Raw genomic sequence first — 27168 nt, forward strand, 5'->3', positions numbered from 1 at the left:
ACAAGGTAACAAATATACAGTTATTATATTGCTGACATATGCACATCTGAGTTATGTGATGTATTTAAGCAATATTGGCAGAGATGCCATGTCCATATTACTAGTTCCAGAAGGCAGGATCATGGTTGGGGTATAGCAGAGAGAGTCATGGTATGAAGTCAACCAGTTTAAAAGATGGTCTTTACTCTAGATGCACACACACACACATACACAATCCACACTCCACACATGTTTAGATTTTCCTTTGCAAACTTCTGATGCTGATTTTTGTGGTGAGGATGTAGGATAGGTTTTCTTTTCATGAGTCTTCCATCAAGGTCTTATTTGTGCAGATGTTACTACACAATAGAACACTGCACCACCACTCCAGTGCCTGCTAAATCTTCATGAAGGTCTTTTGCAGTGAAATTGGGGCCTGATTTGACTTTGTTTCAATCCTACAAGCAGCTCTTATTGAAACATTTCTTGGTCTTTAGACCTCAGCTTGACAGCTGCTTAGAGGAGCCCATGGTTGCTGATTGTCGGGACAAGGTGTGGGGAGTCACAATATTTCTAAAGCTTTAAGAATTGCATCACTTGGCCTTCTGTAATAATGATTTTGAACAAGCCATAGCAATATAAAGTTAATTAAGGTCAAAGACCTGGGTAAAAGTTATGTGAGAGCTTAAATCTCTTGGGGTGCACAAACGTTTGATGATGCGTTTTTCTATTTTTCACTCTAAAATTGTACAAAACAAAAACAATTCACTCATTTTGTTTAAAGTGTTGAAAAGAATGTTCCATCAGATCAGACCGTCGTCTACTCACTTGGCTCTTCACAGTGACAGAACAGTTTTTCTTGACACAATTAACACATGAAGCCACATCACAATCTGCCGACAATAATCTGAACGCAGTCACCTCACAATAAAATAAAAGAGCTTCACTCAAGCCTGAATTTGCCCACAACCACACCCAAAGCCACTATTAGAACAGCATCCTGCCATTTATTTCTGCTAAACTCATAATGGTTCTGTGACTGCAGTAAATTCCAATTCATCACAGGGAAAGTAGGTCCAAACAGGGAACACTGCTGGGTGTCTGAAGAGACTTCTATGAAGTCTTGGAGGGTGCAGGTCTATTACAAGTGAAACATGTACATTTGGCAGATATTTAATCATAGCCATTTTCTTGTAAAAACATATTCACACTGTTTACGAGTCGACTGCAACTGCTTAAGTGCAACATTCAGGCATTCATTTTTCATCGTTTCAGACCTTTTTCCCCACAGTTAGCTTTCAGCAGACACAGCCTTTCCAAACTGCAGTAGTTTGCTCTTCCTGAGACCAAATGAGCTAAATTTGAGCGAGGCTAAGAAAAGACAGAAAGACTTGACAGCCATACTAATAGATCGCAAAATCACAGCTCCAACTATGCCTGCATTGCATATCGCAATGCATGGATTGACCTGAGCTGCTCCATTTTGGTTTTATGGGCAAAAACTGCAATCCTTTTGGTGTCCATGCAGATGGAACAAACAATCTGAATATTACTCATAAAGGACACATTTTTATTTTTTTTATAAAAGATAGAGCTCAAATCAACCTATATCAACAAACTCTTGTCTTAAGGGCAACAATGGACAAATGTTTTCCTGTTTGTGTAGAATTAAAAAAAGACAACAAATTGCAACTGATACACTAATACAAAACACTGAGACCTTGTCAAGTAATGAAAATCAGGGAGACTACTTCCAAAATGTCTGAACTAACGCTGTGCAAAGCTTTTTCCCACCTCCTAATTCCAGTCTAGCTCCGTCTGACATTTCATGTGTAAGTCAGTACTGATGAAAAAATGTCTGGCTCATACATACACATTTTCACCTCAGAGTCCAGGTGAGCACATAGGAATTTTCCCCTTTTAGCAGATGACTGAAAACAGCCGTTTACTGTTCAAGCTTGTAAATACATCATTCTGCACAGAATTCCCATGAAGTATTGATAAGCAAAACACATTTTTGTTTGGAGGGCGGCTTTAAGTGTTCTTCTATTCTTCAAATCTCTTCTAAAGGAATTTAGCTATCTGCAGTGTTCCTCTAGCTTTGACAGAGAAACCAGCTTCTAGTGTTAAAATGCTCAATACTCAATACAGTATGGGATAAAGACCAAGTCCTCCAATCACGACAGGACACACTCGCACAGATTGAAAGACTAGAACAGAGAGGGGTGAAAAGCGTAAAGTCTTTGCAGTCCTCTGGGGAGCAGCATGTCACCATGGTGCGGCCATGGGAAGGGATCATCCTTACTCATTATGGAATGGTTTCAATTTAAATCAACTGTTTAGATTAACTGAAGTCAGGCTTTTAAAATAAATCCACTTTGTGTAGCCTGTTTTTTGGAACAGCAATAACATAGAGCTCAACTGAACATAACACGAACACAGATCCAAGGTCTCAATAGAATGTGCAAATCCAGACAAGGGCCAGCCTCTTGTGACTCTGAGCTGACCCTCAGTACAAACGACAACTAGCCTTGATCTTACAAGACATACTGATCTGTAAACACTCCACCAGAGGGCAGCATGAGACAACAATTGATATTTTGGAGCAAGTATCTGAACACGATGACCTGGATGGTCCTGAGAATATTCACAGGCATATTTTGGAGCAAGTATTGCAATACCATGAGGAGTTCTAGGGAATTACCACAGCACCATCATTTTTCCTATTTGCAATTTGCTGCACTACTCAAAGGCTGTGTAAGAGACAATTTAACCACATTTTTAATGTTACAGTAACAATGTGGATTGCTTGTCTTTACTATTTGGACCAAAACATTCAGGACAATATCATGTGTTTTCCTGCTTGGTTTAAGATCATCCACTCTCTCACAGTAGAGCCTCTGTTAAGCTGTCAAAGAGATCTGAAGTAACCTCTCCACTGTTGGATGCAGACACAGTGTAAACAATCTCCTGCTCAGTTTTTGTAAGGTCCTCTGATCCATCAAAGAGCCGCCCTCAAAATTCAGTGGACTACAACTGTGCTCTTATCCCTCCACTGACAGTTTGTCCAATGCTCTGCATGATAGGCACCTCTGACATTCACTCCAAATAATGGATGATTGAAATTCTCTCAGTCTGTATAAAACACACCTGTTGTGTCTGCTAGATGTGGATGCAAGTGTCATATCTTGGGCCACATTTTGCTGCACTCATTCAAACCATAGCCACTTTTCAGAAAAATATCTTTTCTTGTGCTTGGTTTGGTTTGACATTGCTTTGCTGTTGGAACATCAGAGTAGCTGCTTAATGTTCAATTTTTATCACAGCAGGCTATTTCACTGGGTCTAAAGCATTGATGAGAAACGCATGAATGAAATGCGTATTGATGACCAATGAAAGTAGAGGCCATCTTCATCTTCTGTTGAGTTTTATGGTGGTTGGCATCCATAAATGGTGTATTACTGCCACCTGCTGGACTATAACAGCTTCACAGTGCAAGCTATTTATTGTGTCCAACCAAAGTGATTCCCTTGTCTATTCTATAACCCAGATCCAGTTCAGTTGCTGTCTGCTATAGAAAGGCATTTTTTGCAACAACTGTTGTTACACATGTCTGATTTTTCTCACACATACATTAGCTCTACAATGAAGCTGCAGAGAGGAGGGCCAAAGTTCCCATATGAACCAGCGTGCACTGAAAGGGCAGTTAAAGACTGTCACCTACCCCTGGCAGAATCTTCATGTTGTGCAGAGCATTCTGTGCTTCCAAGGCAGATTTGCGAGTATAGTACGTTATAAAACAGCAGCCTGCGAGGGAATGAAAAAGACACCAGTGTCACACATCATACTCAGATGCTGGATTATACATATGCTACAGGGAGAGCATGCTATGGCAAGTTTATCTGTGGCTATAAAAATCATTCTCCTTTATAACAAGCTAAAAAAAAAGTATGACTACATAAAATTTTATACTGAACTGCTAAATTCAAGGGTTACATATTAAACTACAAAATACTTTAGTGTGTGTGTGTGTGTGTGTGTGTGTGTGTGTTACAAAGTTAGTCCAGTCTGACCTTTGCTCTGTGGTGGGTTCTGGCTGCGGTCTCGTAGAACATTAATCTCATAGACAGCTCCATAAGGCTCAAATAGCTCACGAAGCTGCTCCTCAGACCAGGACCGTGGAATCTGTCCCACAAACATCTTAATGGCATCAACATCTGGTTGGTCGGGGTGGTCCAAAGACCCATTCATCTTCTTTCCACTGCAAAGACAAACAGCAGTAGATTAGATGGAGGCTACAAACAAACATGTTGATTTTCTATACTTATAATTGCAACAATTCAAAAGCATGCAGGGTGAATCTGTCAAAAAGTTGATTTTTCAGTGAAAAATTGTGCAGGAGAAATAAATATAGATGTGGAGGAGTGATGGCATGAGAGTGTTTCATTTTCTTTATTTATGATGCTAATCCACAAAAAATAAAAAAGAAAAGTCTGACCCATTGTTTTATTTTTCAGATGGAAAGTGCATGAACAGATTATACACAAGACTCATTTGCTTGATAAGATATGAGTGGAAAGTACTGTTCTTGCAAATGCATTCATCACATTTTTTGACTAATCTTAACCTCAGCTTTACATGTGACCTGCTACTGCAGTACACTTTAAGAACAACGATTGCAGAAACTTGCAAATGAATCTCTGGTCAAACTTGGAAATACAGAGCCTGCGGCCTTAAAGTGACAGTTTTTAAAAGATGAGACTGGTGTAACTTTATCTATTTATCATAATCAAATTTCAATTTCTTACTAACAAGTTGTGGTGAAGGTTTTCAGATACACTACTTAAGTAAAAGTACTCATATCATACTGTAAAAATACAAGTCCTGCATTGAAAATGAAAATACTCAGTAAAGGACAAGTACCTCAAATTTTACTTGAGTGCAGCACTTGAGTAAATGTACTGAATTACATTCCCCCACAGCTATCAAGCACTGTCTGTGCACACACGGTCTGATGAAGTTTAGTCCAGGTAGCCTACTCTCATCAGATTACTCAGGGTGCTTTGTACTACCTAACCACCTCCAATCAGATTCAGCTACAAGCTCATTTGAATGTCAACTTTAAGTTCTCCAATCTTTAACACTTCAAACTAAAACATTTCAGCTTTTTGATATCTTTTACACTTTAATTAAAAAAAAAGAAAATTGCATTGTCCTTCTTTAAGTTCTTATTCTTCAGCTGCCACTTTCACTCTATTATTACTTACAGTTCAAATGACACCACCTTCCTTCAGCACTTGCTATTCAGCATTTGCACTTCAACGTATTTCAGTGTTTACACTGAAACTGAGATTTAAAGCACTTTCAGCTGCAACACTTTAACTTAATCTTGAAAATTCCAGGATATAAAAATGAGCAAATAAACTGTTGATTGTGTACAACTGATCACATGACAGAAATGATGCTACTCCTAACAATCATGTAGCACTTGTTTGGGAATGAACAGCCCACTACCAAATGTATATCAGACTGGTCCAGTTTTTGTTTACCATTTATCTGACTAGTCTTCACCAGAGTCTTCACCACCCCTAGAATAAATAAGACCTTTAGTCACTGTAAACCTGCTTATGACAACCCCAGTTTATTTTTTTACAAAACAAATTGAGTAAGTTTAAATACTGACGGATTAATTACTGTTCACCTAAAGCCCTGAGACTCCACTGCTGAGAAAGGCTGCAAGTCTTTTACAATAACTGTGTCATCATTCATTCTCTTCTCTGTCCTCTGCTGCTGATGAACAGGTACTGCTGGCAGAGAGGAGGGCTGGTTGGTCACAGCCTCAAAGCCTACAAGAATTTAACTACCTTTAACATACACGGCTAATTAGGCTAAGCCGTTAGATAGAAGTGTTTGCGGCTATGGTTGTGCATTATTACATGTACAATTACAATAAATTGATTTTCTAACTTATCAGCTACAAATATCACCTGCATCCCTAGATGTAACAGGTGTGCTTTAAGCTGTACTTTTTCTTGTTATATCTACTATGAATCATTTGCTGCACTTCATCTCATCTCTTCATCGAACAAATTTCAACAGTCAATCCTGCTCAGCAGGTGGATTATATCGGCTGATCTTATAGCAGATTGTCCCAGCTGTGTAGTTGGTCTATGTGAAACATGCAAACACACTGATCTGAGTTGCCTGAAAACATCACAGGGACCAGGATGACAAAGCAGAAAAGAGTCTGTGGTTATGGGTCCATTATGTGTTTTTATGGTAAGGAGCTGATTTGATTGTGAAATACTTAACTTGAATTATAACCATACCCCCTCATGTCTCTTTCCTGTATAACCTAAATGAATCTGACAGCATTCGTGTCAGCCATGCCTGTGTCATGTCAGCACAGGAAATGAGTGGAAGAGAGCCCGTTGACAAACTTGGTTTTACATGTATTTGTTAATCTAATGCCATGGCTTGTCAGTATGGTGGAAGATAGCTTACGAGCTGGTAATATGTTGCTTTATACTCATTCTGCCAAAGGAACATAATGGATAGTATAGCTGTGACTCACATTTCAGTATGTGTTGGTACAGTTACAGCTGGCACATTGGAAACAGGTCAGAAATAACTGTTTCTCTCAAAAGTTTCAAGCTAAATATGCACTGAAGTACATTCAGGAACCAACTGAAATATATGCAGGGAATTTGAAAGGAAGCTAATGATGAGACTTTTCTGGACACTAGAAACAGTGGCTAAATTGGGCCCAACATACTCAAATAAATGTGGTACACAAATTGGCAACCAGAGCCACACATTTTGGTCAAATCCAAAATTAAGAATCTTCTGGAAAGAGGTGTCTAAGACACCTCAAGAGGTATTTCACCAAAATATCACAAAGGATCCAAAGGTGGCATTACTGGGTCTACCACTGGAAGGCATTGATGGAAGAGTCAAAAAATATCTTACAAATATTGCTAACAGCAGCGATTAAATGCATCACCTGAAGCCCTAACATACAACATCAGGACTGAGATGGCAAATTTACCAGATGGAACAAATAACGTACATCTTGAGGGCACAAAAAGTGGAGCCCTGCCATGGCTATACTAACACAGTCAGGTGATGGTCGGTAATGTAAATAAAACCATTCTCGGACTTCAGACTTAAATGTTTAAGTTTTTTTTAAATGTATACTTTAAGTCTTAAATTTCAGCTTTTTGATGCTTTTTACTTTGAGAAATTACAAAAAATGGATTGCTCTTCTTTAAGTTCTTATTCTTCGGCTGCAGCTTTCACTCCACTCTTTCACTGTATTGCTTAAACTTCAACTAGCAGTTCAAATGACACCAACTTCTTTCAGCACCTCTAAGAACATTTGAAAACCTTTCAGCATTTACACGTCCACTTATTTCAGTGTTTATGCTGAAACCGACATAAAGCCGACATTAAAGCGCTTTCAGCTGTGGGCCAGCAGACACAAACATGCACACAATGAGACACGTAAGTGAGAATGAAAGCTGATTCAGACACCGTCTCCCTTTCCAGATTTGCTGGGGGTGTTTTCTGCAAAAAACTGGCCACTGTGATGAAATTTTAAAGAGCAAAATAAAGAGGATAAACTGTTTTGATGATCTGGCAACCAACCAATAGTTGCAGTCTCACTTGTGATGAAAGAAAAGCAGTTTGAAGCAGTTAGTATTACACTTTAAATGCTTCAAATATTGCAGAATTAAAAACATTTATGTTGGATAAGATGAACATCAGACAACTGATGCTCTATTTAAATTTCAGGAATAAGGTGTTAATATACATACAACAATATGATTAGGCAACTGTTGGCAAAACTGCTTCCCTAAAAAATCAATAACCAACGACATCAGGTCCTTTACTTTTTCTATCAACCAAAATGTAGTGAAGTAACAGCTTTGCTGTTACGTAATGAATTGTAGTGAATTAATTTGATAAAGTAAACACATATGAATGAATTTCAGAAGCCAAGTAATTAATGAAACCAAAGCATCTCGAATTGAGCTGTTCCAGGGGGCAGGTCACTATAGGGGAAAACAATGATAATGTGCTTATGATGACTTAAGTGGGAGGCTGTCAGAGCTGTCAATTAAGCACAAATTTCTGTATCATTTCTTGTGTAATAAATCTGCAAAGAATAACAGACAGGTCTGCATAAGAATAGGAACTGATTACCAGAATCTAAATTGGAATCAGAATCTGTAAATACAATATCCAACCTTAAAGGTAGACAGATGGGCAGAGACCAGAACTCCTCTTGGAAAGAAATTGAAACTACAAGATTTGACTACATTCTTGGGGGATTACTTTCTGACAGTTCAATGGACTCCATATTGTTGGAAGGAGTAACCAGCGCTCATTTTACAGAAAAATGGTTTTGATGTCAATGCATTCAATTTTCCAATGAAAAGTGGGGAGCAACACTACATGCAAAGTGTGCCAACTGGGATTAAAGAGTTTAAAGGTTTAAGGGAAAATTAGAACTATTTACCTGAGCCTTTTTACTTAAGACTCAACTAATTCTGAGAATTAAAGCCATTCATACCAAATGTAAAAATTACATGTGAACGACACAGATATACATCAGGAACCTCTGAGCATCACTTAACTGCACAGAAAGAGAAAGAAAGAACCAAGAACGAGGCCCTTCTCATTTTAGGCCTATTAACATCCAGACACACTACAACACAGCCGCTTATGATTATTACAAATAATAAATTACAACAGACTGTAGTGAATTTCGAGAGACATCAGGACAACCCTAGAAAACCCAAAACATACTACTCACAAATCTGACCAGAAGGAGCTACTTACACAGGACTAGAATTCAAAGAGCAATGGTCCACCATCATCTCAGGGAGAAAATCCAGTTTAAAAGAAGCCATGATGGCAAAATCTGTTTCTTTTTCTTTCTTCTTCTTTAAGACAATGAAACTAAATTGACACAGCAATCAGGCGGTGGTGGTAAACTCCAGATCATACAGATGTTAAGTTCCTGGCGAAGAGTATAATAAGGCAGCCAACGGTGCACAAAAGGCAGAGAAAAAAAGTGTGCCGCAACAAACCAATCCACATGGAGATCCCGTCCACTACAACACAAATACGGCAAACAAAATTTGGCTGAGGAACCAGCTTTGTTTGAGATGGGAGAGGAGCACAAATGACAGACACAAAGTGACAGGCCTTCAGGTTGGCGTTCCAGGTACTGGGACTGGGACTAACTACTGCATGGAGATCATGGAGACAGAGGGCTGCTGGGATCACTGGGGCCAGAGAGAGTAATGGCAATTTGGGGTCCCACAATCAAAGTGCTGATGATCCACGGCCTTTGTGAACATTTCTCCTAGGCCAGCAGATCTGGCTGCAGTGTCAGATAAACAGGGTGTCAGATTGATGGTGATAAGGCCCAGTGGGCAGAGGGAATGAAAGAGGGAGTGAATAGTACTCCCCAGCCAGTAGCTAATCCCTGGACTAGCCACACCAGGGGCTAACAATTAGGTTCCGGCCTGAGGGGGGCTGTGTTTACCCTGTTGTCCTACAGGCTGCACTCGTTTGTGTGCAATTTGTGTGCGTAAAAACAGAAAAGAGCCAATGTCAAATGACACTGGCTTTGGTCTTTGTGCACTGCGCAATGCACACACAAACTCACATGCACATACACACCCACACCAATGAAATGAGCTAAACTCCAGGGATGTATGTGACATAACACTGGACTATAGTATCTGTCAACCTGCCTGCAGGTAGTCGTCGGCTGGACTCAACGGAACACCTTAACACTGCATACTGTTTTTTATTTCAACTGTAATATCTATTTTCTTATCTTTGTTCCACAGATAAGAAATTATTTATTGTGCAACATGCACTCAAATAATTTCAGTAAAGTATATAGTACACACAAGCCTGTGAAATAACGAAGCAAAAAAAATAAGTGTGAAAACTGTAAATCAAGGGGCAGACCAAACAACTGGACTGAGATTATTTGAAAAGGAGGATCATTGCTAAAAGACAAGAAATACTAAGAAAACTATTGACAAAAAAAGGCAGATCCAAAGAGCCATAACAGGCCATTTAAAAAAAGTATAACAGCGAAAAGTTTGTGCTGGCAGTGGGAGTAGGTTCAGAAGAAAGTGTTTAAGATGAAAAAAGAGAAAGAAAGCCATTGATATAAATCTGAAAAGCATGCACTTTCAAGGAAGTCCCTCACATCACCACCTGTCTTCTTTCATGCAAGATTTTCAAAGCACCATGCTTCAATATGACATCATAAAGTTTGAAAAAACAAAACTGTTTATCATCAGTCAAGCTTTATCTTGCTCATCAAGTCGAGGTGTAAACTGATTCAATTATTTTGTTCACATTTCAGCAAATATCACAGCAGAAAGCTATGCAGCATTAGCTATTAGCAGTTCTTGGTCACATGTAACCATGAAGAACTGCCTTTTTTGATGATTTCAAAGTGGGTTTATGATATTTTTCTTCAATGGATCCAAGATAGCACTATCAGAGGTAAAACTGAGTTCTGCTAATTTCAGCTGTGAATGATGCCTCTGTGTTCTGATCTTACTAATCTAAGACTATGACAATTACCGTAACAATAATACTGTCAGTGCATATACATTTTTATTTACTACCTACTATTGTAGGTATACACTCTTTTGATTATAGGTTTTTACAACCACAACCAAGAAATTTGGGACACTTGTAAAATATAAATAAAACGTGATGAAGACTGGCATGAGGAATGCTCCAAACACAGCAGCATTCCACCGGTAAACAGGTTAACTGGTGTCTTCCAGGTACAGCTACTAACTAGTTTGTGAAATACATTGCTGGAAAGTTATTAAACAATGACCCCATGAGTTTCCTAAAATGCCGAGCCACATTCTGCACGAGTGGCAACAGCGTGGCTTCATAGTAAAAGAGTGCGGGTACTGGACTGGCCTGCCTGCAGTCCAGACCTCTCTCCTATTGAAAATGTACGGCAAATTATGAAGCGCAAAATACGACAACACAGACCACGACTGTAGAGAAGCTGAGGTCATATATCAAACAAGGGAGGGAAAGAATTTCACTTCCAAAACTTCCACAATCACTTTCGTCAGTTGTTAAAAGACAAGGTGATGGAACACAGTGGTAAACATGGCCCTGTCCCAACGTTTTTGGAATGTGTTGCAGGCACAAAATTCAATATGAGTGGATATTTACCAAAAACAATAACTATCAGTTTGAATATTAAATATTGTGTCTTTGTACTGTATTCAGTTGTATGTAGGTGGAAAAGGACTTGCAAATCATTGCATTCTGTTTGTATTTATCCAAACTTTTTTGGAATCAGGGTTGTACGTATTGACTGACTGATTAGTGTGCAGTGGGTTACTGGGTGTTGACAGCTTTTCTATAATACTGTTGTCCCCCAAGAATCAGAGAACAGGATAGAGTAAGCTCCTTACCCCCCTAGTGCCAAGTTGGAGACTTCTGAGTTAGGGAGGGGGAGTGTGGGCTGTCCAGTCTGCTCCGGAGACACATACAGGGTTTCAGGGTCCAGGCTATCCATCCAGGGCCTTGCACTACTACTACTACTACTACTACTACTGACAGACACAAACACAGGACCAAGAATACACCAGGAACAGACACACAAAAAACAATTACAATTAAGTACAGAACACAAACAGACACAAAAAATACACATTTAACAGAAATGCTTAAAACATGAATCAGTGGAACAGAAGCAGGGGCTAATGTGACCTTCAAAAACAGGAACACGTAGTGACATTTAAGACTAATAGAGAAAAATAGGATAATCACAGCTGACCATGACAGACAACCAAAAAGAGAGGAGCCTGCTCAAGTGGCATGTACTCTAAATGCTACAAACTCTGACCCCAACTGGCAAATGTCTGCCAATAGCAGCATTCCATGCATGCCACAGGGGAGTGGAACTAACAAAAAAAACTTTGATTTTGTTCCAATTCAGATCATTTATTCAACCAGTATGCTAATTTTTAATATTCTGATATTGTGAGTATTATGGAAAGAATATGTGTAGTGTATTTTTTGGTGAAATTGAAGTTCTCACTATGTTGACATGCATGATTCCAGTGAATAATTTCTTTAAGAAACATATTGTCTTCCAGAGGAGCACAGGGGGACTGATAGAGAGCTCAATCACATGGTGCAACAACAATCAGCTGAAGCTTAACATCATGTTGCTGCAAAGAAGCTACAAGAATGGGACAGACAGGTGTACTTGCGGGCAGACAGACAATCCGAAAATGAGACATAAGAACACATGCAAACAGACTAAACAGACAAAACACAAGAAAACTACATTTGATGACACATGCACAGCATTTAGAAAACACACTGCAAATACACAAACACGCTGCAAATACACAAAACGGCAATACAAGTGATTCCAGAGGATTCTAAAAAGCGCTGAACACAACTCGGACATACGATGTTGCCAATGTTGACTCAACTCATGAAGGTATCTTAAATCGGGTCTGTGTCTCATGTTTATGATGTGGATTTCGGACTTCTGATCCTGTTCTACCTGTGCATTGTGCTTAATGCAACCGTTGCACCACCTCACAGGACCATGTAGAGTGAAAAAGTGGAATTCTATCAGTCATTTCAGATGGTCAATACATAATGTTGATATTATTGATATTATAAGTGAACTTAAATGAACACTAATGCTATTGACTGCATTGTCTCTATTTGTGTAAGTAGATCTGCACTCTAAATGCAGAGCATCTACTTTGAATAAAAAAATGCATCAACTAATGAAAGAGAAAACTAAACTGCAAAAAAACCCTTCTAAATGATAAATAAAGCTTTAGTCCATGTAACAACAGCATTTATCAGCAGACAGTAGTATCGCAATGTTTCTGAGAGAGAATTTAAATTTGTACATATACATAGAAACAATACAAGAAAAAAAATGCTGGTGCACACAGTAGTACCCAGCGACCTCAACACTGTATTTTCCACTTCCACAGAGACAAATATTTGAAAATAAAAAATGTGCATTATCTATGATGTGACAAACATTTTTTGTTTAATCAGCCTGATGGGTGCAAGCATTTGCAGGCTGTTAAAGCCCACTGACAGCTGATCCAGCTGTGATCAGCTGCAGCTGTCACCAGAAACGGACGTCGCTTCACGTGATGCTTCAGAGGAAGGGACGTCTCATTTCTCTGAAACCATATTTCTGGTTTCTTCTCTCATCGCATGGTTTCTTCATGCATCCTCGGTGGGAGGGACGTGAGGGAAACGTGGATGTAATTCAAGAGATTTGTAACGTTATCGTACAATGACCCATCCTGACTGTGGGAGGAGTAACAGTGGCGACTTCCGCGTTCGGTGACATCACGTGCAGAGCCTTTCGGATATATATAGCGTTGGCTACAAACATTTCAAAAGCATGTCAAAGCACCGCGCCGTAAACGGTTAACGGTACCCGCATCATACATCACAGCTTACTCATCCAAAAGCATACCAGCTCTATCATGACGTAGCGTCAACACATGAAGTTACTGCCAAACATATATGTCATATTGTCAACTGCCGCCCAGCCCATTAAAGTAGATTCTACATCAATCCTTGACAACCACGAGTGCTAGCTAAATTGCCAAGCCAACAAGTACTTGCAAAGCTACAGCACCGTGGGTATGTTATGGTAACGTTAGCTAGCTACAATAGCGTTTGATAACTTAAAATGACCAACTTACCCGTGTTTTTTAAGCCACTGTTAATTTGACCTGTGCTTAAAACAAAATGTCGCTTTGGATGTTTGCTAACAATCTAACGGAATTTCTACTGCACTTTAGCAAACAAGCTGAGGACTACATAGGTGAATTAGTTGTGATCTGTCACTTTGGAGATTTAGCTAGCAGTCACTGTGTAAAATGGCAGTCCCTTCTGCACTGTAACCATTCGACAGCTGCAAGGAGTCGGGGGTGGGGAACGCTGGTAAGAGTGAGCATTATAAGTGAAATTTGCTCCAGGATGGATTTAAATGGCTGCATGTAGAATTTTAAATTCGAATGGAAAACTTTTCTTTATTAGCAATCTTTTGTATTTAGTGCCGTTTGAGACGTCAGTGAAAGTGTAGGTGACAGCTCCCTGGGTTAGAGTGTAATTTGGTACGGTCCACAGAGAGGAACCCTCCTTGTATCCAACAAGCTGCAGAGTTCTGCTGTTTGTCGTGGTGTATGGACGCAGGTGAGCAGGTAAAGACAGGTACAAACGATGCACCAGCTGAATAAGTACAATGTAAAATCAGATACATTCAGAGCAACAAGATAACTTAACAAAATGTAGGCTAAAATGTTTTGACTAAAATTTAATTCATTATTCATCATTTCATAAAACGTCAGGTGAGGAATACAGCACCTTAACGGTACAGGCCACCTCACGTCTTATTTAAGATTTATTAGAAACTGAACAGCAAATATAACAGTACATTTAAAACAGTGATCTTCACTGGAAATCAAAAATGATCAACTCAATAACGATAAAAATACAACGACAATAAACACTAAATGCAGTAATGTGTGGTATGACCAAGCCTGTATTATGAACATCAAATTAATTTTTGATAGATAAAACAGCCTGCAACCAAAGCCTTATTAATCTTTATGTATTAATTTGTCTTTTATTTCCCTGTACTCTTCTTGTGATCCAACAATGCCTTGCATACACACACACACAGTCACAACCTGATTCCAAAAATGTTGGGATGCTGTGTAAAATGTAAATAAAAACAGAACAAACAATGTTTACCAGTTTTACAGCCGTTGTTACACTCGCTTGTAATCGATGGAGCGTTTCCGTAATTCTTCTTTCATACCCAATCATGACACTGTTACCTGTTACCAATCAACCTGTTTACCTGTGGAATGATCCAAACAGGTGTTTTGGAGCAGTCCACAACTTTCCCAGTCTTTTGTTGTTCCTGTCCCAACTTGTTGCCGGCATGCTCGCCAAAATAATGATCAACATCTTAACCGGAGATTCTCTTATGCTGCCAACTCAGAAACCATCCCGTCCATGCATGTGTGTTATTAAAATTAAAAGGAGAGTCCCAGAATGTTCCCAAAGAGCCTGTCTATTTCAGTATAAATGGACATCTTACTATTTAAAATTATGTCTCTTTTTTCAAAAGTAAGTGTGTGACATGACAAAAAAAACAAAGCAGCGATGCAGAAATGAGAACACGTGTAAATTATGCTATTGATATTGATGGTAAAAACAAGTGCTTCACAAAAGACATAAAGTCAACATGTAAAGAGCGATAAAATACAAGAAATTTAACTAAGATAAGATAAAATAAACTTTATTAATCTCCAGCTGGGGAAATTTGGTGTGCAGGCAGCATCAATAAAAATAGCAAATAGCAAAGGCAATAGAAAATAAAAAATACAAAACACGAAATAAGAAGTTGACTATGTATTTGTACATTTTATACAAAGGACTATAGAAAATATATTGATAATGGAAAGTACTTAAGAAATATTGAAAAATAATTGGACAGGGATTGAAACAAAAATTGCACGTGGTTAAGAATAAATTCAGTACAGTATTCGCTCTATTGCACAGTAGATAAATATATCAATAATTACTGTATGTGTCACAGTAGAAATAAAAATATATATGTGTAGTGTAGTATTTAAGGAAAAAGGAATGTAATATTGCAAATACAAGGAGCAATTTAACAGAATAACGTTAGGTAAGAGTAAAGTTAAGCACAAAGTAAAAGGACAATGCAATTTTAAAATAATGTGTTTTCAAGAGTGATTTAATCAAGATAAGGCTGGAGAGAAAGGCGGGGCTGCTCTATAGAATTGCAACGTAGATGGGATCTCTCTGAAGGCCGGAGACATGGCAGGAGATCAGGACCAGAGTCTGGTGGCTGGAGAACAGGACTCAGGAACAGGAACTGGCTGGAGGCTAACAGGCCGGTGGCTAGCTGACTCAGGAGCTGGAGCTGGCAGAAGAACGCCAGGCAATGTTTACTCCTGAGTGACGTCACTGGAGAGCTGTTGAGAGAGCAGGACAAGGACCCCGTTTCTTGACCCATTCAAAGACCTTCTGGTGGGAATCCCAGAGATGATAACATGCTATCAGGTCTGTCAGCACAGCAGGAGAACATAGCAGGGACAGCAGCCCATGAGGATATTTCTACCTGAGGAATGCACCCATCCTCCTCCAGTCCTCCATCTGATCAAACAGTCTTTAACCCATCGTTCCTTCCACCAGTGAGGTTAGGGCAAAGGTTAGGCTATGGCTAAGTACAGGTACAGTAACTGCACAGGGTTATGATAAGGTTAGGTTCAGGTCAAGCATCACGCAAAATGACTGGTTGGTGGGATACATCGGCCTCAGGTTGAGGTGAAACAGATTTAAAAACAACACTGGCACTAGGACTGGATCACATGGTGTGTCTCCACCATGCTCCTGCACACACAGCTGAGACCTAACTTGTGTGTCACTGAAGGATTTCATCAATCAGATCCTCAGTAGGTCTTAGCTCTGATTTCACCACAGGCAAATCATCCTGAAAGAATATGGATCTGTTGATTAGGCAGTCAAAGCAGCTAGCTTCACTAGCCACGAGCCAGCTAAAAACAGCAACTAGGGTAACCACTGACACCCAGGAGCAATCCTGTGTAACAGCTAGCTACAAGCAGGACCCAAGCATCATGGAGGTAATGATGTGAGCCGTGTAAAATGACATTCTAAAAATAAAACTGGCACGATGAAAACAGGTTAAAAATAGCTAGAACTTAGACTTGTGGAGTTCTGCCAGCCTTTAGACAAAGCATCAGTGCCTGGATGATGTAATATGCAGATATTTGTGTTGTTACTGTATTTTCACCTGCAATGACTTGCTCTTCACAACTTCATTTGTTTTGTTTTTTTATGTTATTATAGGGAAGGGTATATCTGATGAGTTTATATTTATTCTGACACATTCAACACAAAGGTCTGTGGACAGAAACTTTATTTAAAAAAGTTAACATCTCTGCAATTCATTCAGAGATGACATGAGGTCCCCCTCAACTTGTGGTTTGCCTTTACACCTGTCATTTCTTTTGTGTCACTGTTGGCCTGCATTGACAGAAATGAATCCTAGTAACTGTAGTAAAGTGACATTGTGGACCAATTAGACCAATTAAAACTCATATGCTTGATTTGCATACGTAGTATATTTTACCTTTAACGAGATTAAATAATTATAGCGGATTTACACTCAATTCAGAAATTGATATTCGAATTAAATAACTGAATGTAACTAAACAGCTAATGAATTAATTTAGTCTCAATCTGAAGGTTGCTATGGAGTTCCTGACTTGTGTACAGTGACCATAATTCTTCATACACATTAAGTCACCTAACCAGGTTCTAGACACAATAGCTATTAACTACACACACAGGCCTACAAATAAACAAACAAATGAATGTGACTTTAACAGGCTAAATACTACCATGAATAAATACAAAAAAAATACAGCGATGAACATTTATTGAAAAAATGACTGAAGTCATGAATATCTTACTCAGATGCATCAATAAGTGGAAACACAAAAGAACAAGTGAATGAAACCTTTAAGACTAAACATAGGGCTCTGGGCACCATTTAGCAGCTGAGAGGGATGGGAGGCCAAAAGAAATGATTTTAAGTAGTCAGATATAATTATATTGATGGATGGGAAATCCCAATTCTTACGTATTCCTAGTAATCCATAGCATCAACCCAGTATCACAGGAGTTAGTATTGTTTCATATGTTGCTTGATGTCCGGAGGAAGAGGTCGCTCTGGAGGGAGGAGAGGAGAAGCAGCGCTGCTTCTCATGTGGGCCACTCTCAGGCATTCTCAGGGAGCACACTGGAGCAGAGTCGGTCTCCAGATGACCGGGACAGCGAGGCTCATGAGCTTTGAAGTCAGTACACTGGATTGTTTTAGTCTTCTGTCGAGAGGGGGGGCAGTGTCCGGTGTCAGAACTCCCCCCTCTAGACCTACTAAAGAAAAACCATCAATTTAAAACACTCTTTGAAATGTGTCATTAGGGTCATCAGTCTACACTGATGAAACTGTTTCCCAAACGATCAACACGGTTACTGGAAAATAACGAAAATAATAAGGAAGATGGTGATCCACGCTTTAGAAAAATATCATACACATTCCCTCACATGAGGAAACAGTTCCTATTTGTTGTCCCTGCATCCACAGTCGTTGAATCAAATTTCAGTTTCCTCTTTGCATGGTAGAGTGTTCAATGCAGTGCCGCTGAGGGCCTGAGGTTCACGGCCATCCAATGCTGGTTTTCGACCTTCTGCCTTTGCAACTTCACAATTACACAACTTTTCTAGTCTTTTGTTGCCATGGTCCCAACTTTTTGAAACGTGTTGCTGGTATCAATTTCTAGATGAGGATATCATTTTCAAAAAACAATGAAATTTCTCACTTTCAACACTCAATATTTTGTCTTTGTGTCTTTGTATTTTCAATTAAATGAGGTTTCAGTGTTTTGCAAATCATCACATTCTGTTTCATTTTATGTTTTACACAGCATCCCAACTTTTTTTGGAAACGGTTATAAGAGCTGATCTCCAACCTGCCATTTTCTCAGCAAAGTGATCAAGAAGACTGTCGATAAACAGTGTGTGGACTACCTGACGGTAAATCATTTACTTTTCAATGAGGTTTTCATGCTGATATGCATGGTAACATGCACGTTAAGCAGGTATCATATTCATCATTCATGTCTGTTCCCTGTCTTAGTTTATTGTGTCAGCATGCTAACATTTACTAATTGGTACTCAACACAAAGTGCAGTACAGTATTTGTTGAGATGTTTCAGTCTGGACCAAAGTGATACAGAGATGAACAGAAAGAGTGACGGATTGAGCTCCACACATTGCCATCTCTACAGCCAGGCCACTAGCCTTGTAAAAAATCTAAAGCTGTAACTTTGCCCGTCTGGACATGGACCATTACACAGGGATTTTGAGCTGATTATCGGTTCATCACATGTAGCATATGATTGCACATCTGCTCCAATGGGTATATAAACTGTATCTTGCATAACTTTGCAGTGATGTGTGTATAACTAGGCTCCTTGGCCACTCATATGGTAACATTATCACTGACCATGGGTCAACACCTGCTCTTATGAGGCACTTATAAAATTAGACACACAAAACTCCCATGTCAGGGGAAAAAGTCCTTTTAGGTAAATACTTTAAGAAATCATAAATAGAAATAAACAGTTTTCATGTTTGTTCCTGGTATCTGTCACCAGTACATTCATTTATTGCAAGTATACAGTACAAATACATCAGCCTACAGTAAACGTACTGTATATGCAGATGTCTTAAAACAGACAAAAGTATATTAACTACAGTAAAATCGATTAGGTGATGTCATGTCTGCAGTGTCCACGTCAAGGAAGAGAATAATGGTGTTGCATCACAACACTGAGTTCTCTCTTATCTGATGTGCTTCAGTTCCTCCTTTTCTACTGACAAACAGTCTTTCAGCTGTCTGATGCAGGTAGCCATTATGGAAGTCAGCTGCTGTCAGCCTTTTTTTCAGGAGCACCGCCTTGAATCCCACCCAGCCGTCCTGAAACAGGGAACAGGGAATGTAGATCAATACATATGTCTGAGCCACAAGAAAATATCATAAATCTAAAGGAAAAGAGGGAGATGAATGCACTCTTGCTACTATACTAAAGGTTGTATCTTTTAGTTTCAGCTATTTATTTGTGATTGGTTAATGAAGGTGTCAAGACTTTTGTTCGCTTCGCAAAGAGGATTTCTGTGTGCTTTGTGTGGTGAAGACTGCTGCTGTTTCCTGACAAAGATTCCCTTTTCTGTTGCCGGTGGTTTTATCTCCTCGACCGGGGACTGCTGCTCTGTGTTTCTCCTGGACTGCTGCTGTTCTTTTTCCAAGAAGGATGCTGAACTGAAAGTTAAACTTTTCACTACTGTTATCTGTGGAGGATCAGGATTCTGCCGGCCGCACCGCACCCAAGCAAGTGCTTAGTTCAGTGTTTAATGTGAATTCGTATATCTGCTATATAGAAATAGTGGTAAAAACAAACAGGAAAAAAATAGGATTTTTCCCAAAAGAAATCCAAAATAGGTCGTATAAGTCAATTCAGGTTTGCATACTCTCAAGGTAATAAGACAGGTGACTTGTAAATCTGGCTATGGTTAATTATTCAGGTAATTTCAGTGGTTTAACATTGTAAGGGGTTGTTGCTTCGCATTTTAAAAGGGGGCAGTAAGTGTTTCTTTTTTTGTTATTTGAGCAAGTTGTCTGGAGTGAGTTATTTAAAATACAGTAGAGTGAGTGTATGTAGATTGTGTATCAACAGGGTATTGCACATTTCACTCAAAATAGGTAAACCTTCATGGTAGCTACCTTAACATACTGAACCCAAACATCCCATCATCTTAGTGTATTTATAGCTGCTATAGAGTGCTGGGGTGCTAAATAAGAGAGACAGGCCACACATATATGGTTGAGAGTATGGCCTAAAAATGAAATGTCATCATTCTGTATGTATGGATAATGTATGCCTGTGAATAGTCTCATTCATCCAGGTCATTGTAAGCTTTAGGGCATTCATTCGTTCGCAACTGGACCTCGTCAGTTTGTCTTGGAATCCAAGACAAGTCAGCTTCCAAGACAAACTGACGAGGTCCAGTTGCGAACGATTGAATGCCCTAAAGCTATGCATAATGTATACACATACACAAGTTACACTGTAGTTGGCATGCTGGCGATATTAGTATACAGTTCCCATTGTGAACACTAGGTGTCACTGTAATCACACTGGCACATTATTACATGCTCGTCAATGGCCTTGCCAGTCACAGTCAGAGCAGAATGTGGACAGTGAATGCAGAAGATTCGGGGCAAAGTGAGGACAGGCCCTCAAACTCTTGAAAGCACTGATCAAATTCTACTGAATTTCAGTTTCACAGAGAGGACCAGCATCACTGTTCCCATTAGGGGTGTTATTTACTTGGGAGTGAAACCATCTGACTGTGGAATCAAGTATACAGCACAAAGTGCTAAACCTCATGCATTAAGGCAAGTCTCTTAAATTAAAAATCATGGCCCTGGACCACATGTTTTTTTACTCCATGTGGTACTGGCATGAAACATCTGGACACCATTGCTTTAATATGACATGAAGCTACGTTAGCCAGACATTTGCACAAGTTATCCCATCTGCATTCTGCTGTTCAGGACATTTTACAGGGCTTTGTAAAACCATGCATTCAAACAAATGAATCTAATTTTATGCATCAGCTTTTAAAAAGAAATGTTTAGATGTGGAAGCGGGAGTGAAGGCATGCAGGTTTAAGTCATTTTCAGGACTAAACAAAATGAATCAGAGTTGAAGAGAGTTGGACAGACCTTACAGCACACAGCCAGAGTATTGGACTCCTTCTGATAGCTCACCGAACCAGGGACTGGTTTTATCCTTCCATCTGTGAGTGACATATGACAGCTCAGGGTCATGGCAATAAGGCTACACATTACAGCAGCAACGTAGCAGCACACACACACGCATGTTAAATCTAAATGCCATGTGGACTCTCACTCAGAGGAGGCGGCCTCTGGTCTGAAAATATGACCATGCAATAGTTTGCTTTTAACAATGAACAGAATGTTCCTCAACACAGACACAGCAATCTTCTGGATTACTCTATATCACATAGGGCCATGTAGCTGCAAGTTTTTGTTCCAACCAAAGAACCAATCAACATCAAGGGATCACTAGTTATCAGCTGAAGACTGAGATCAGCTGATTAATTGATTCCAGCCTGGTGTGCTCCTCCTTGGTTGGAATGAAAACCTGCAGCCACAAGTCCCTTTATGGAATCAGTTTGACATGTCTGCTCTATTTGGTTCACTGTGGCAGGAACCATATAGAATAGGTTGTAAGTCTTGTCCATGGTTATTCATACCCCTGTGTACATGATTCTAACATTACCAAAGTTTCAGTTTGTCTGTCTGTGACACAACTCCTCAACATCTCCGTAATTTCTGTTACAGTGTCCCAGTTTGCAACCAAGCTAGCATATGCAAGTTTTCCAGAAACAGGATTGAGGCTTATCTCACTTTCTTTAACCAGAACTTTAAATTCACCAACCCATCAAATGAATACTCAAAAAACCTGATAAATAGAAAAAGTATCCAATAACCTGATTTTAGCAAACTTACCTGATAACGAAATGTGATATTTTCCTACAAAATCCAGAAGTTTTATTGTCCTGCCCTTCCATAGGGTCCTCAAAGGCATCTGATGGCAGAGATGAGGATCATTACATTGATATTCAACAGTCCTCCATTGCTTAAGCTGAACAACAGTCCAGATCAATCAGCATTACCCGGGATCCGATGGCACGATACAGACGGTCGATTTGGTCACAGGTCTGTTCCTCCCACACCATCCAGCTCATAGACGTGCTGATTTTTGGGGCTGTTGGAGGAAATAAACATGTAAGTTGGAAGAATTCCTTGGTATTATATTTTGCATGACTGCGTCTCTGTCGTTCAGATCTACGTACCAAATGTTTCACCTGTCCGTCTTTGCTCCCTTTTTTGTGCCAGTTTCTCAGACAGAGTCATCAACGTATCAAGCAGCTGTAATCCAGAATACAAACAGCATACAGCAGCTATGTTACCACCCTGGAAGGAAGGCAATAGTAGTAGTCTTCTACCAGCCGTGTTCAAACAACTCACCAGATGTGCTCCCTTGGTGGCTAGGGTAGCTCCAAGCTCTTCAGCAGTACAGTTCTCTGGGACTTGATGGAGCTCCTGGTTAAGAATGGGGCCCACATCAAACCTGGGATGTGAAGACATGTTAAAGTTGTTTGCACTAAGGAAAAAAAAAAGGAAGATCTCCGAGAGGTTTTCCCTCTGCATACCTGTGAGGACGGATCTGCATGATGGTGACTCCTGTTACGGTGTCACCATGCATGATGGTGTGGAAGATGGGTGCTGGACCTCGCCACCTGGGCAGCAGGCTGGGGTGAACGTTTAAAATCCCGCTGTACAGACACACAGACAGTTTATTACTTCATGCTTTCTGAGTAGAGCAGAAGGATATGTTGTGGCTCTAGGCTAACACCATCCTGTTGTTGTGGGTATAATGATATATAAGTTGACTTTTAATGATGTTATCAAATTTCAGGCAGTTGAATCAAAAGTTGTGCATCTCTCATCTCATCTCTGCATCTTGTTTGCTCTAGTAATTGAGGTTAATTAGCAGTTTTATAAATTTTTAATATTCTTATTCATCATACAGCCTGCAGCATGAGTTAGATGATCAGACAGATTGTAAAGACGTTGACAGGTGTGCAGGAAAACTGTGTGTGCACAACTACAACCAACAAGTAAGCGGAAGCAGGAAGTGAGTCTGTAAACTGTGATGGATGTTTCCAACAGACCCTTTGAATGATCATTTTGCTGATCAACTTTGTTTTCTTTTCCAAACAGGCTCGACACCTGACTGCTCATGTTTCCTGAGCCACCTGGTCTATTTTTAGTTTTTAAGCTTGGATAAATGACCTCCAGTGGTAGGTGTGACAGTTCTACTAAACAGCCACTGGGTTTAGATTCAGTGGGTACTGAACCACATTTGCAGTAAGAGATAAAATGACTTGTTCCGGATCATGTGGCCTCCTCAGCCAGACCAGGGCCGAGGTCACAGGTTTAACAAATCATCGATAAAGAAAATATGCTCACTATGGAAACTTGTTGATCAGTCTCTCGGGCAGTAAACAGCCAAAAGACACCACCACCCCAACATCAAACTGTCCATCCACGTTGTCGGGGGGCCAGCTGTGGAGGGGAAGGTGGTTCTGCTGAGCAAACCTCTTCACTGGAACATCACCAGTCAAAGTAACAACTTCGAGGGACTCCACTATCCCTTCGTGGGAGCTCCTACAAACAGAACATGGAGGTTATAAAAACAGACCATTTTGACCTATATTCAACTGAATACAGAACAAAGACAACATATGAAATGTTTAAACTGATAAGCTTTTTCGTAAATATACAAACGTTGGAACCGGGGCATGCTAACCACTGTGTTCCATCACCTTTTCTTTTAACACTCAGCCCACTAAGCTTTCGGGAACTGAGGACGCTGATTGCTGAAGTTTTGGAAGTGAAATTCTTTCCCTCTCTTGCTTGATGTATTTACTTGAGTTGCTCAACAGTCCACGGTCTCCATGTCATACGTTACACTGCACATTTTCAATGGGATACAGGTCAGGTACCTGCACTCCTTCACTGTGAAGCCACTATGTTGCAGCACATGCAGAAAGTGGGTTGGCATCACCTTGCTGGAATAAGCAGGGACGTCCCTGAAAAAGACATCAGTCTCTATGGCAGCATCCAGAAATGTGGCTCCAAAGACTGTATGTACCTTTCAGCAGGAATGGTGACTTCACAGATGTGCAAACTGTCCATGCCATGGCCACTAACACACCACACTGTTTGAAAGTGGACTGGTCGGACCACAGCACACTTTTCCACCTTGCTTCAGTCCCCTCAGATGAGCCCGGGCCCAGAAAGTCAGTGGTGCTTCTGGATGTTGTTGGTGAAACGTTTATGCTTTCCGTGGTAGAGTCTTAACTTACATTTGTAGATGCCACAGTGTCATGTTTTTAGTATTACAAGTCAGTAGTAGCAGAGTCATATATAAAATGACACTCAAACTAGTGCGGTCTTTGTTACATGTTGTATTTTTGTCTTATTCCTTCAATTATTTCTGATTCAGTTTGATTTTACGGTTTTACATACAAAAAATATTGCTGTCACTCTGGAAATGGAATAGCTGCCTGTTATACCTCAACAATCCTGGTAATGATCCACAAATAACTGGGATTTCCAAAGTAACACACTTCTATTTCTGGGAATGCCATGATAACATTTAACCCGAGCAGTTTTTATCACGTCAATGTTGCTCATCACAGTCACACGTCCACCTGCAATCTGTCCCTGGGTGCACTGAATGTAGATATGTAGACTCTACTTCTACCTGTTTATCTCACATTCATAAGCTTGTGTTGTAATGAGAGCACAACTGATGTATCGGCCGCCATCAGCTCATAGCTGATGTTTGTTGTGAACAGGGTGGGCTGCAGCAGCATCTACTCCTGTCTGCTGGTCAGGACACATTAATGAGGAGACCAGAGATACTGATTTCCTTACAAATGTTTACTGGTGGATTTTCAGAATGCTCCACATATGATCATGCAAAACAGAGAGAGCAATACAGGAAATGCCAAGGTAAAGCTTAACCAAGCGACTTAAAGTTACAAATGACACATCCACATCCCCACATGTCCTGCCCAGTATCTATCTATCTATCTATCTATCTATCTATCTATCTATCTTATCAAACGCTTTCACATCAACATCTGTACTATACTACTACCTAGGCTTCTTGTGTAGGACTCGCACCTGCTGGACGTGAGGAGTTTTAGAGACTCCAGAGCGAACTGATCAGAGCCAAAGAACAGGAGTCTCCACGGGGGTCCAGATGATAACGTCCGTCTACAGAGTCGCCGCTGGCCGTCAGGCCCCCTCCTCCACACGGTCTGTACGCAGCAGTGCTGGAGGTGGTGGAGGACTCTCAGAGAAGCCCCTGCTGTCTTCACGTACGTCCACATACTAAACACGAGCTGTGGTTTCAGCTCAATATACCGAGTGTCCAAAGTGTCGGTGCTGACACAAGCTACGGTTCTATAAGTGCTACCGCTTCGCACTGAATGTGTCAACATAAGGCGCCGCCATGTTTTCCTCTATACGTCCGTCCCCGTCTTCTTCGTGGATTGTTGTTGGCGCCTGAAACAAGTTTACTGCCACCAGCTGGGCAGTGGCGTGTGGAGGAGGTGGCTTTGACCGAAGAATAAAACTGGTTCAAAAAGTTTCTCATGACACGGTAAATTGCACTGATGAGATTCTAAAATCATTTTCTTTAATTCCTCTTAGTAACAAGAACAAATGGCTTTGCAAAGGGCTGATGATGATGATGATGATGATGATGATGATGATGATGATGATTGTTATTAATAATAATTATTATTAGGGACACGGGGGGACACGGGGCCCCGAGTCACTTATTACTATCCCGCGCGTTTCTTCTTCTTCTTATTATTATTATTAGGGACATGGGGCAACGTCCCGAGTCACTGGCTCCTACAGCTATGAAATAGCTGCAGCCACTTATTACTATCCCGCGCGTTTCTTCTTCTTCTTCTTCTTCTTCTTCTTCTTCTTCTTCTTGTTATTTTTCATCCTCCTCCAAGTTTTCGTCCCTTAACTCGTCCCGCAGCTTTGAGAAAACCCTCGCAAATTATATATCAAAACGTGCGTATTGTTCGGGATCGGTGTGCTATTACCTCGCAGTTTTTCGCGTCGTAAGACGCGAAAAACTGCGATAAATTTCCCATAAGAAATGAATGGGACGGGTGAAAAAAACAAGATTGAAATTGGAGTTTTTCAAACATCTGTAGCTCAGGCATACATTCACCGAGAGACTTCATTTCAACTTTAAAATGTAGACCCAAGTCTGGTCTATTGGTGTGTTCATCCACATTTTGATTGGTCCTATAGTTTTTGATCAGTCACTGTTCAATGACAGTGATCGTTTGGAGGGAAATTTTGAGATTATAATCGGTGTGTATTGCGCGGAATGCTAGAGTGCGTGCTAGAGTGGCACAGAGTCTAAAAACGATCTGAAAATCTTCTCTTTTTCTCGTCGCTACGGCCACAAATTACACTCTACACGCATAATTTTGGGATCAGTTTGTAGACAAACTTGTCCTCTTTCGTGTGATGTCCTCGAAAAAGCCGAGAGACTTACTGAATTTAAATAGTGAGACTTTTTGTGCAGCCAGCTCCCTCCTGCTCTCCCATTAAGTCCCATGTTAAAATTCAGAGCTGTTTTGTGAGCAAAGCAGAAATGCCTCCTGTCTTTACATCGCCATAAAACGAAAAGTTGTTGTGTCAGGAATAAAACGAGGAGATGGTCGGACTCAGGAAGTTCTCGGGAGTCCGATGATCTATAGTACACTCTGATACGAGGTACGGTTCTCTCACCAGAGGAT

At 40.2% G+C, this 27168-nt stretch overlaps 2 protein-coding genes across 7 annotated transcripts in view; both read right to left on the reverse strand.

Moving 5' to 3' along the window:
- The window catches only part of celf1 (cugbp, Elav-like family member 1), a 29883-nt gene extending 15976 nt beyond the window's left edge, over positions 1–13907 (reverse strand). For 3 of the 6 annotated variants that reach the window (XM_041941598.1, XM_041941579.1, XM_041941562.1), the window contains exons 1-4: positions 13749–13907; positions 11463–11603; positions 4053–4240; positions 3704–3786 (exon numbers count right to left, since the gene is read on the reverse strand). In XM_041941598.1, coding sequence (XP_041797532.1) covers positions 3704–3786; positions 4053–4240; positions 11463–11566 — 375 coding nt within the window. In that variant the 5' untranslated portion in view covers positions 11567–11603; positions 13749–13907. The remainder of the gene's footprint in view (positions 1–3703; positions 3787–4052; positions 4241–11462; positions 11604–13748) is intronic. The other 3 variants (XM_041941588.1, XM_041941571.1, XM_041941607.1) reach the window with 3 other exon arrangements.
- A 5358-nt stretch (positions 13908–19265) lies between these two features.
- mtfmt (mitochondrial methionyl-tRNA formyltransferase) lies at positions 19266–25849 on the reverse strand. The gene is made up of 9 exons (XM_041940527.1): positions 25520–25849; positions 23795–23992; positions 22975–23097; positions 22790–22892; positions 22615–22690; positions 22435–22526; positions 22268–22346; positions 21458–21531; positions 19266–19648 (listed from the first exon to the last, which is right to left on the reverse strand). The coding sequence occupies exons 1-9, from the start codon at positions 25837–25839 to the stop codon at positions 19493–19495; spliced, it is 1221 nt and encodes a 406-aa protein (XP_041796461.1). The 5' UTR covers positions 25840–25849; the 3' UTR covers positions 19266–19492.
- Positions 25850–27168: the final 1319 nt, after the last annotated feature.

This window comes from Chelmon rostratus, chromosome 1 (assembly GCF_017976325.1).
Source record: "Chelmon rostratus isolate fCheRos1 chromosome 1, fCheRos1.pri, whole genome shotgun sequence".
In the NCBI taxonomy this organism is placed as follows: Eukaryota; Metazoa; Chordata; class Actinopteri; order Chaetodontiformes; family Chaetodontidae; genus Chelmon; species Chelmon rostratus.